This window comes from Xenopus laevis, chromosome 3L, assembly GCF_017654675.1.
Source record: "Xenopus laevis strain J_2021 chromosome 3L, Xenopus_laevis_v10.1, whole genome shotgun sequence".
NCBI lineage: Eukaryota > Metazoa > Chordata > Amphibia > Anura > Pipidae > Xenopus > Xenopus laevis.
In genome coordinates this window covers 67,500,111-67,512,918 of record NC_054375.1, presented here as the reverse complement: position 1 = coordinate 67,512,918, position 12,808 = coordinate 67,500,111, and the positions used below count along the sequence as shown (strand labels likewise).

The 12,808-nt window shown below is 36.3% G+C and overlaps 1 protein-coding gene across 1 annotated transcript in view; it reads right to left on the bottom strand.

The window, feature by feature from the left end:
- The window catches only part of trhde.L (thyrotropin releasing hormone degrading enzyme L homeolog), a 313,341-nt gene that overhangs the window by 34,423 nt on the left and 266,110 nt on the right, over window positions 1–12,808 (bottom strand). The window contains exon 13 of the mRNA XM_018241799.2: window positions 1,939–2,086. Coding sequence (XP_018097288.1) covers window positions 1,939–2,086 — 148 coding nt within the window. The remainder of the gene's footprint in view (window positions 1–1,938; window positions 2,087–12,808) is intronic.

The window sequence follows — 12,808 nt, the reverse complement described above, 5'->3', positions numbered from 1 at the left end:
ATTGGATTAAAATCCTTCGAATCGTTCGATTCAAAGGATTTTATCGTTCGATCGAAGGAATAATCCTTCGATCGTTCGATCACACTATTTGCACTAAAATCCCAGTCGAATATCGAGGGTTAATTAACCCTCGATATTCGACCGTTGTGAATCGGCCCCTAGGTCTTGTGATTAGTCATTTGGCAGCCCCTATGTGGACTGGCAGCTTACAGAAGACTATGTTTGGCAGCTGGTTTTCATGTAACAAAAACTTGCCTCCAAGCAATTAAAATAAAAAAAAAAACACCTGCTTTTAAGCCACCAGGGGTAAGATCGAAGAGGTTGGTGAGCAACATGTTGCTGACAAGCCACTGGTTGGGAATCACTGTTCTAAGGGATTGCACACACTAAACTTCATGAAGTTTTAGCATTACTTCTCCCCTAGCATCTTGCAAGCTTAATATTACTATCACCCCTTTCCAAACCCTAATGTCTGTTGAAGACTTGCTCTTGCCTTTTGGAAAAGCCATATTCTACCATTCGAATTTCTTTTCAGATAATTCTGCTGCTATAAATTACACCCATAGGGGTATACAGTTAGGTCCATAAATATTTGGACAGAGACTGATTTTTTCTAATTTTGGTTCTGTACATTACCACAATGAATTTTAAATGAAACAACTCAGATGCAATTGAACTGCAGACTTTCAGCTTTAATTCAGTGGGTTGAACAAAAAGATTGCATAAAAATGTGAGGAACTAAAGCCTTTTTTTAACACAATCACTTCATTTCAGGGCTCAAAAGTAATTGAGTACAATTGACTCAAAGGCTTTTTCATGGGCAGGTGTGAGAAATTCTTTCGTTATGTTATTATCAATTAAGCAGATAAAATCCCTGGAGTTGATTTGAACATTCAATAAAATATATGTATTTAGGTTCAGCTACATATTTACATTATTTATAAGAGCTACAAAACTGCTTTCTTTTTTGAGGTAAAACAGAAATAACATCTATATTCTCTAGTGAATTGGATCCTCTAGTTGCCAAATTATCATTAAACAGAATAATTGTTTCTTTGGCTTTTCCAATAAAGGTAGAACACAGATGTGGAGTAACTTTGTAGAAAGATAGTGGGAACAATATGTACTGTATGTCTTTTTTGGTAATTCATAATTGGGCAGTTTGTAATAAACCCTAGTCCATTTCCTAAAGTTATTCCATATAGATAATATAGCTAACAAATTTAAAAATCTAAATAATTTAATGGAATCAGTTAAGTATAAAATGGTAGTAAAGTATGTTCATGTAGCTACTGAGCCAGATTATGCCCAAGTCCCCAGAGGTAATGCATTGGATTCATAACTGCTTAATGGCTCCACCAGTGCGAAGTGACTACGTTATGGCAAAAGAATAGATGTCATACATATATTTTGGATTACTGCTGGAGAATAAGGAGTTGAGGCAGCAAGGGGAAAAAACTGTTCATAATTGAGGGTGGCAGTGCATGAAGTAGACCCTAAATCACTACTATGTTCTGCATTATATATTTAAAATACACCAATTAGAAATTTGCTTGTGTAAGTACATATATTTGTTAATTTAGAATACATTAATGTCCTCTTGTGGTGTCATAACATTTAAACATAATTGACTAAAGGCTAAAGAATAACTTCTGAATTTATACATTTATTCTAGCCTTCCAAAGTACATATTTAATTTTTACACACTGTGGCAATATAGCTCAATTTAAACTGGTAAATAAAGAATCATGCAACAAGGTTTTTTTGACTGAACAAATTTAAAAGTAATGATTCGTTTGAAAAACTACATCTAAATAGCAGAAATCGTGCAGAACTAGCCTTTCCAGAAAATAACTCTGTAGGAAATTAACAAGGGAAGTTTCTCAACCAGTGAAGCTGAGGTCATTGCTTTAGAGTAGAAAATAGTTTATCTTTTACACTGAATATACTGTAGTCCTCCGTTCGGTCCAGCAATTTATCTAGAGGATAAAGAGCTCGGCTTGCTGCATGCCAGGGAAGAAAATCCTTCTCTTTAGAAAGGTATCTGATGATCTCCAGGGGAATATTCTGAGTCAGATATCCAGCTCTGTGAAATTAAAGAAGTGAATGTTAAGTATTACTTGCAGAAAAGTCATATTTAAGAGGAATTCATATAGGAGAAGTATTAAAAAATGACTGCATTGAGAAAGGTCAAATGAACAAGCCAGAGATTTATTTATGTATTTTGCTTGGAAAATCTATCATGAACAAGGCATTGATTTTTATATAAATTCTGAAAAGTAAGAAAATGGATTATAGCTGATAATACTGAACATCAGAAGCAGCTACTCATCTGTTTCCACATGTTTTTAGAGGCAAAGTATAATCAAGATTTTCTTCATGAAGGAAGGGTCCTCATGTGCAAGTTAGACAGAGATGGCAGATGAAAATGTGTGAGATTGGGAATATGGTAGATTGTATGTTAGAAACTGTGTGTGAGCCAATGCTTGTGTGATGAATATAATGAGCAATATGAGAAAGAGTTAAGCTGATCACATATGGAAAGCTCCTTGAGGTGGGCGATATTGAACAGCGTTACCTGCAGCTCGACCCGCTACCTACTGGCCACATGAAACCAAAAATCAAGTCATCACAAACTGGAAGTGACATTACTGCTAACCAGAAGTGACAACATCAGGAAGGTGAAGAAAATTGAAAAAACTAAACATTGCTTGTATTGAGACCCGTGACTTGCTGACCTAACAACCTGCACTCATATCCACAAGTTCTACCCACAAAACACAATATACCAGCTTTTTGATGGATAACTGGTACCCAAACTTGATCCAGGACTTTTGCCCAAATGATTTTATTTGTGGTCACTCGCTTTATTCATTTTCTATGTCACACTAGAATTGCATGTTGCTTTATAAACATACAGTGTCAATTGGTATTGATACAATGGAAAAGAGTACTAACACTTTGGATCTAAGGTAATACAGATCACTCTTTTTCAGAATTGTACATAATGGTTTCCTACACTTTTTGTATAAAAATTTACATATTTACCACTTTGAGAGCATAGAAATAATATAATATGTTATCAAATTCCCATGGATGTTTGAAGGTATAAAAAAGTAGAATTCACCCTATGAATAAAATAATGTTATAAATACAATTCTGTCTGAGGTGCTCTCTCTAGAAATACTTGACCTGTTACCAATATATTTTCAAACTGCATGAGCTGCTAATGAGACAGACAGAGACAGAATTAAGCCTCACTATATTCCACAGCATTTCTGACCTTCCATTGTTCTTTAAAACAAGCTGCTGAACTCAAGGATATATAGTTTGTTCATCTTGCCCCTCGGGACAAAGTACCAAATGGTGGTATAATTGCCAAGGCAAAATTATCACGCAGATGAGAATTATCTCTAGAATAAAATCTGAAAATGTGCAACAAACCCTTTCATTAGACTGAGTGAGTGAATTTACAAAGAGAGGGTACATGTGCATTGTGATAAACAAATCCTGTATCCCATTATTATATATAATTTTGTGCTGAGACTTGAAATGAAGCTAATTTTAGCAGTGTAAACCGCAACAATGATATAGTTATTTGTTAAAGCCATATATATATATCATAATGTTCAAGATTTGCTAAGGCCACAACTTTACAAAATGCAGTGTGACAGAAAAAATGTGCATATGCTCATGTAAAATGAAATCATGTTTTCTTATTTATTACACCCTGCTGTTCTATGCAGCATATTTGTTAATGCAGTGCCACTGCTATGGAAAGTCAGGTCTTAAGGCAATGTCTTTGGGAATTTAACGATAATATGTTGTGGGACACTGAAATCTATTCGCAAACATTTATAGTGACTTTATCTGGACGAAATGATATTGTAAATGAAGCTTTATAAACATCCACTGTCTGTACAATACCTAACATTTAATTAGTTTTAATTAAAAAATGATAAGGGTACCAGAACTTCCCACAAGGGGAATAAAGCTGACAAAAGACTAGAACAGGAAAAGTTTTAAAGCACAAAATTTCCCATCATATCAAAAGTTAATACTTGAAGGGCAATTCATAACAGCAAAAGTCATCAATTCTGTTTCATACAAAATTAAAATTTCTGAAGTTTCTAGGGGTCAAACTAATTCTGGCAAGAGAGTCATTCTTTCATTAGAAACTGCTAAAGAGTTTGACTCAATAGAATGATTTTTTCTGTGGGAAGCCCTGACCAGGTTTGGTTTGGGGAGCAGCTTATATCCTGAGTGCAACTGCTATATACTCGCCCATGGGCCAAAATCTGTACAAACACCTTGTCTCTGAACCCTTTCCACCCAGAAGGGGCACTAGGCAGGGTTGCCCTATGTATCCAGGGTTGTCTGCCCTAGTCGTAGAAGTACTGTCCATTAGGCATGGGTGAATTTGACCTGTTTCGTTTTGCCAAAATTTTTTTTTGACGTGCTTCTTTTTTTTATTGTCGCATGATGCCATACAAGTCTATGGGCATCATTTCTGAGGCGAAACAAGGTGAAAAAATTTGCCCAGCCCTACTGGCCATCATTATTAGGGAGGATGAGCAGATAGTGGGTTGCAAATATGGCAATATAGAGGAGGATAAATAACATATGTGGATGAAACACTTTTTGGGAATTTTCTGGTCTGCCCTACAATTACAACATTTTTGGATAGCAGTATGTGAAGTGCTTACTATAATTACTACTTTGCAGATCACTGCCTCCCCTAAGACATGTCTGCTGGGTATTATAACATATTTTACAAAATCTCATTATGTACTTACAATGTTTCTTGCATGTAAATGTATTGCTTTGAAGGGATCCTCCCACTACTAGCATGTGGAAAACTATATTGAGAGAACACCTCATGCTTGCCCGTTTGGTGTATATGCAAAGGGGGAAACTGGACAAATCTGAATTGATATGGCAAACTTGGCTGTACTCACCAGATTTTGAGGACTTTTCCACCTAACACTACAAAGGCACTGTATTAAGTACACCTATTTTTCTTTTCTTGTATGTATTTTATTTAATGTGTTTTTTATAACAAAAAAAAGTGGCAATACATGACAAGAGTTGATCAGGAAGCTTGCCCATATATGACTATACTGTAGGTATGACATATAATAATTTATTCATTTTTAATTTAATTTCATCCTAGAATGCTCCACAACAGTTATGAAGCTATGTGGATCAAGAAATTGCATAGTATGCAACCAAATGGTCTAAACGACCAATAGAGTGTAAGATGCTTTCTATAATGTTCAATGTAACACATGCTTTGTTTTACGCCACAGATACAAGTACAAGTGAATCCTGCCCTAATCTATTGCTGAGAAATATCCAATAGTTTTACTTTTAGTTTAAGGGCAGAGTTAGATATTATGCAAACATAATTGGCTAACCTATGTATAATCATATTATACAAAAGTAACTGGTTACCTATAAGTCAATGTGCTGCCCCAGTAGGCAAGCAACTGCAGTTCTGGGCTTTTATTTGTATTTACTTTCTTAAAGTTTTTATCTAACCAGGTTGAAATAAAGCCCCCAACAGTGGTTATTTAACTTATTCTAATATGGATACAAAATATCACTATTGGGTTCTCTAGGTGGCAATTAATAATGGATTAATGCATTTGCACGTGTGTTGTTAATTATGTGTGATCATTTGCACAGATTGGTATGAACCTGTACCTTCCTTCTAGGGGCGGGCTATCTATTCTCCACCCACTGTATTCCTTTAAAGAGTGTGTGCTAATGGTGCAAAAGTACACTTGATAAAGGGCAACTTTGCTCAAAAACATGTAGGGGGTTATTAACTCCGAATGCAAAAATCACAAAAAGGTTGTGATTTTTTTTTTATAAAATCTGACTTATAAAAAAATCCTGAATTTTTCGGAATTTATTAAACCCCGAGGATGGGAAAGTGAGAATCTGAAAATCCGGCATCTCAGACCTGTCGAGGTTGCATATAAGTCAATGGGAGATGTCCCAATGATTTTTTTATGTGCATTTGGTTTCGGGTAATACCCCAGAAGTTTTCTTAGTTTTCGTAATAATTAATAAGAGTTAAAAACCCGAGAGTATTTGATTGGAGTTTGTAGCAGAAAATATTGAGATGAATTCGGACTTTGATAACCCCCGTAGTGTCTAATAAAAGGATAATTTGCAGCAAAGCACTGCGCCACTCTTGGTCTGTTTCCATCCAATTTCTATGCTCTACAACAATGCTTGATACCAGAATTCAAAAGAAAATGGCACACAGACTTCTTTTTATGGGCTGTCATCAACAAGAACATGCCCCTTAAAGCTCATACAGGTCAGCGCTGTCTTTACCAACTGTGTAATTATAGAGCTCTAATGTAGTAGTGTCCACTGCAACTCCCTAGCTTGACTCTGAATAACATGCAAACTAGGAGATGGGAATGTGGTGGCAGAGGCGACACCTACATGATTCCCCCCACTGCCCCTCTTGAGTACAGTCAACATTTCACCCCTCATGAATACCTTCATTCTCTTTGTCAAAGTGTGCATCGTTAGTCACAGTCTATTTATGACATCACCCTTTCTATTCAAAGGACTGACTTCCTATAATTTTCAACAGGACACAGATTCTACAAAATGATCTCTTAATTGAACAATTACAATACAATATAAAGAAAAAAATGTAGATAAAGATAGCAATTTATGACAAATCTTGTCAAATTTTGTGAAATGCTCTAATCTTTTTGACTTTAATGTTTTACTTAAACAGCTCGATCATGTCTAGTTATGTATCGGTGAAATATCATCATGGTAGACAAATGTCATCATGCATTTTGAGATAATGAAAAATATTTTGCTGTAAATACAGAGATATAGCCATTTTCAAAATGACAGTTAACACACCATTGGCAAATCACTCATTAAGGTTAAGGCGAAAAGGTTAGGGGTGGGCAAATTTGACCCATTTAGTTTCGCCAAAAATTTGCCACCAGCAAAATGTCGCTGACACCCAGTAAAGTCTATAGGTGACCAAAATTTTTTTGCCATACAGGTCTATGGGCATCATTTCCATGGCGTAACCAGGTGAAAAAATCAACAGGTCTGAGATGGTGGATTTTTGGATTCTGACATTTTGCAGCATTGGAATTTTTGCCCCAAAAAGCCTGACCAGATAAATTCAAGGTTTAGCAAATAAACCCCATAATATATATATATATATAAAAAAAAAATTATACATATATGTATTCACACATAGTAATCAGTCAGCTTTGCCATTGTGTAAGATATGTTGGTAATATATGCATATACAGACTTTTTTCAGTTTGAAAAAAAAAGCTAGAAGTTGCAACATTAGGTGCACTACTTATTAATACTCTTACACAGAATAGAACAAAAAGATTTGTGATGACACCACAGTTTCCTTTAGGCTTATATAGCCAAGGGAAAATACCTAGTACATCGAGTTTCACAGTCAGATTTGTTTTTGTGTCAAATAATAAAATGAACTGAATATAACTTACAGGGGCCGATTCACTAAGCTCGAGTGAAGGATTCGAATGAAAAAAATTCGAATTTCGAAGTATTTTTTGGGTACTTCGACCATCGAATTGGTTAAATTCGTTCGAATTCGAACGAAATCGAACGATTCGAACGAAAAATCGTTCGACTATTCAACCATTCGATAGTCGAAGTACTTTCCCTTTAAAAAAACTTCGACCCCCTACTTCGGCAGATAAAACCTACCGAAGTCAAGGTTAGCCTATGGGGAAGGTCCCCATAGGTTTGCTAACCTTTTTTTGATCGAAGGATTTTCCTTCGATCGTTGGATTAAAATCGTTCGAATCGTTCGATTCGAAGGATTTAATCGTTCGATCGAACGAAAAATCCTTCGATCGATCGATCGCAGGATTAGCGCTAAATCCTTCGACTTCGATATTCGAAGTCGAAGGATTTCAATTCGAGGGTCGAATTTCGAAGTATTTTTAACTTCGAAATTCGACCCTTAATGAATCTGCCCCTAACTATAGCACAGCAAATGGATTTCTGTAAACTTTTAAATATTAATTCTACCAATATGACAAATTACAATTAAACAATTCAAGTTTTCAGTTTGCTGTTTACTTATAATGATAATGACATGTGAATAAATTGTGTGTTAATGGCAAAAGTTACAGAATAACTGAACTGGTCCAGGATAAGGCATATACAAGGCATAAACAAACCAAGGAAACTTTACATGTGTAATGTATAAAGCAAATCATAACATTCATCATGGAAAACATGGAACATCTGTATTTTTTTTGTGTATGTGCATTGTGCCTATTTGTACGGGTTTCACGTACATGCATCACCGTTGATCCAAAGATCTATCCAAGTTTCTAACTAGAGAGATGAGCATGGTACATGATGCAAACATGTCTGTCAACAATTCAAATGTATCCAAGGCAAACCTCCCCATTAATAAAACATACACTTGTAATCTCACTGGCCCCAATAATAACCATAGCAACCAGTAGCGTAACTACCAGTGGTGCAGCAGGTGTGACTGCACCAGGGTTCATGACCCCTGCACCGCTGATGGGGCCCAGGCTGAGCTAAGATGTGAGCTGTTTCTGCAGTCTCAGCTGTACAGAGAAAAGACAGAGCTGCAGCTGATGATGTCACGGCAGGGGCGGGGCCTTTATTGGCTCCTTCAGTCTCCCTCCCCTGATGGGGCCCAGCTAAGAAGTGAGCTGTTTCTGTAGCAAGGGTTACAGCTGATGATGTAATGGAAGGGGTGGGCCTTCATCGGCTCCTTCACTCTCCCTCCCTGGTACAGCTGCTGCAACTGTAAGTTCTCACGCTGGTCTAGAGATTTCATCATATCATGTGCGGGGCAATTATGTGCAACTGCAGAGCCAGATATGCTGTGATACTAAGGGTCACACTGTCAGTATTACTGAGGAGAGAGATAGTGATTACAGATTGTCAGAACTAAGCCATACAATATAACTAGTACAATTGCTGTATACATTGCAGTTGATTAGTGTGCCTGAGTCTGTGTGTGTCTCAGTGTGTATGTGTGTCTGTGTATGTGTGCCCAAGTCTGTGTGTGCATGAGTCTGTGTGTACCTGAGTCCATTTGTGCCTGAGTGTATGTGTGCCTGAGTGTATGTGTGCCAGAGTCTATGTGTGCCAGAGTCTATGTGTGCCAGAGTCTATGTGTGCCTGTGTGTGTCTGAGTGTTGTTGCCAGTATTGCAGATTGTGACTGAATAAAGAGAACATTATCAAAAATTCATGCAGGAAAGTGAGTACTGAGGAAGAAGTGGAGAGAAGGAGGTATATTAAAAAAGGCAAGTACAGAAAGAGGGGTAGATAAATTGTTGCATACAAGAAACAAAATGGAATAGTTGTGGACAGCAGAAGAGAAAAAGTGGAAACAGAGAAGAACCACTGAGGTATGGGAACAAGAACAAAATATGAAGAAAAAATATTAAATTATTAAAGCTGGCTAGGTGGAAAACTGGCAAAAAAAGGAGAAGTAGTCCTTTACATCAAGTGAACAAGTAAAGAGGAAAAGTTGAAAATCGAACAAGGAGAGAATAGAATGGAGAAGAGTCCATTGGATAACAAGATATGCTATGCATACATGCAATACTATAAGCTTCAAGAAGGGGTTTAATGTCTTTTCAGAGGTAATACAGGGTTGTGGAAGATAGCTCATAGTACAAGTTGATACAGGGACTGGTCCGATTGCCATTTTGAGTCAGGAAGGAAATTTTTTCCTCTCTAGTGCTTGACCAGGCCTGAATAGTATATTTCATAATACATGAGTGGTACTCAGCCTGAAGCCTTGTGTCTTTAATTATTTATATATATCCTTATAAATAATATTATAATACATACTAAGAGTTCCCTATATAACACAGCCTGCAGCCTAGTGCCTTTATATGGTCACAGAACCCCTCAGTGACTTCTAACAGCCTTAAATATTATCCGTATGTTCGCACACTCAAAACAGACACAATTTAGAAAAAGAGTGGTTCAAAAAAATGGTTTTACTTTTATGCAGAGAAAAATATTTTACATGAACAACGCCATACAATACATGGCATACTTTTCAGAATCCCCTTGACAAAGGCCTTGGTGCCGAAACGTTGGGGCCATTCTCATTTTTCTGTTAGGTGTATCCGCTCCTTGTTGATATTTTGCTTGCTATGTATAATCAATGGGTGGTTGATATTTTATGCTATTTTTAATATTGTATAAAGTATGCCATGTATTGTATGGTGTTGTTCATGTAAAATATTTTTCTCTGCATAAAAGTAAAAACCATTTTTTTGAACCACTCTTTTTCTAAATTGTGTCTGTTTTGAGTGTGCGAACATACGGATAATATTTATTGGTATAGGTTACCTTAAGTAGGGGTAACATTTGTTCCTGCACCTCTTATTACTTTTTGAAAGTTTTGGTGTGCCCTCCATTCACTATTACTTCTAATAGTCTTATCATTTACAGTAGGGGTACATTACCCCTTATAATACATGATTGATACTCAGACTTCCCTGTATAACTCAGCCTGCAGCCTTGTGTCTTTATATGGTCAAAGAATAACCCCTCAGTGACTTCTAATTTCCTTATCATTTACAGTAGAAGGTGCATTATCCCTTATATCATAATACAGTGAAACCTCAATTTTACATGTCCTTTTTGCTTGTAACTTTTAAGTTAACTTTTAGTTTGTTATATAATGGCCAATTCTAAGCAATGTTTCAATTGGTTTTCATTATTTCTTGTTATTGTTTTTGAATTATTTTCCTTCCTCGTCTACATCTTTCCAGCTATCAAATGGGGGTCACTGAACCCATCTAAAAAACAAATGGTCTGTAAGGCTACAAATTTATTGTTATTGCTACTTTTTAATGACTCATTTATCTATTCAGGCCTCTTCTATTCATATTCTAGTCTCTTCTTCAAATCAGTGCATGGTTGCTAGGGTAATTTGGACCCTAGCAACCAGACTGCTGAAATTTCAAACTGAAGAGCTGCTGAATAAAAAGTTAAATAACTCAAAAACAACAAATAGTAGAAAATGAAAACCAATTTCAAATTGCCTCAGAATATCACTCTCTACATAATACTAAAAGATAACTCAAAGGTGAACAACCCTTTTAGGGGGGCCCAGTTGTAAATTCCTGTACCGGGGCCTTTAGGGGTCTAGTTACGCCACTGATAGCAACAGCAATTTTTTGTTCAAGGATCCACATAAACACACACGATATTTCTGAAGTTGGGGAAGTGCCCCTTTCTTTATTTTATACTTGTGATGTTATAAAATAAAGAAAGGGGCACTTCCCTAACTGCAGAAAAAAAATTGCTATTGTTATGGGACCTGCCTGGGTTTGCAGACAGGCAGGAGTTGCGGTGGATTGTAAACATACTCCCAATAATAACCATAACTCAATATCTGATTTTACATAGCGGAATAATTTTGCATAGAAAACTGAAATGACATTTCACACATATTTTGTAAATGCTGGTTTACGTGTTTTTCTGATATAACCAAACTTTTTAAACTACATACAAAGAATAAATATTATGGCAAGTTCTATAAATGTCATAACCTAAATGTAGAAAGACATATTTTGGTACAGATGTTACTCATATATTTACAGGAAAGATTTTGAATTAACCCTTTAAGTGCCAGCAGAATTTCACATTTTGGTTACGCGAAATGCCAGCCGTTTTTGAAACATTTTGTGCTCTCTCACTTTAGGGGCATTTTCTGAGGGGAAACCTATAGTTTACATAGGAAAACTATACATTGTTTTTTTCGGTAGAAACTGAGCTTTCTAAATCTGCCTGAGTTTTCATGTATTTCCACCTGCGCAAAAAAAGTTATAGTGCTAAATACCAAAAAAAATGAAAAATTACCATTTTTCATCGTATATCAATTTATACCAGAAAAATATTTCATTTTAGGGATGAAAATCCAACTGATTTGGAAAGCCTTATGTCTCTCAAACGTGCCAATACCAGATATGTATAGTTTTAGGGAGATTTAGGATTTCTGTACAGCAAAAACTCCCGGCAGTATATTACCGAATTTTGAAAGCACTAAGGCAGAAAACGGCATGCTTTAGATTCCAAGGCAAAAAATCCTGAAACCGTAGGTTTACCCCAGAAAACCATACATTTTTGAAAAGTACACATTCTGCTGATTACAAAATGGGTAACTATGTCTCTCTACTCCCAACTACCAAACATAAAAGCTTGTCTGAACATAGCGGTTTTTCAAAAAAAAATTCAAAATTCTGAAAAATCATTTCAAAGGTTTTATTTTGCTGCTCCGCATATCCCAAACTATATTAGGTACCAAGAAAAAGCACCTGAAATATGATTGCCAGGGGTCCACTGAACAGTTTGATACCCATTATGCATAGGTTTACCAAAGTATCTGGCATTTAGAGACACCAATATGAAGTTAGCACATCCAAATTGTTCAGGACTTTACTTCAGCTAATGAAAGATCAACACATTGACTGCATTTTTGTGGGGTAAAAACACAGAAATATATGTTTACCCCCCAAAACCCATATATTTTTGGAAAGTACACATTCTACCGAATCTAAAATGGGTACCCATGCCTTTCTGCTCCAAACTACTGAGTCGCAAGGCTTTCCCACAATTGTCGGTTTTGGGGAAATATCTGAAAATTGCCTCAAAGCTTCAACTTCTCAGCACCATATCACCCATGTATCGTTACGCACCAAGAAAAAGCACCCTAAATATGATTGCCAGGGTTCCTCCAAACAGTTTGGTGGCCATTG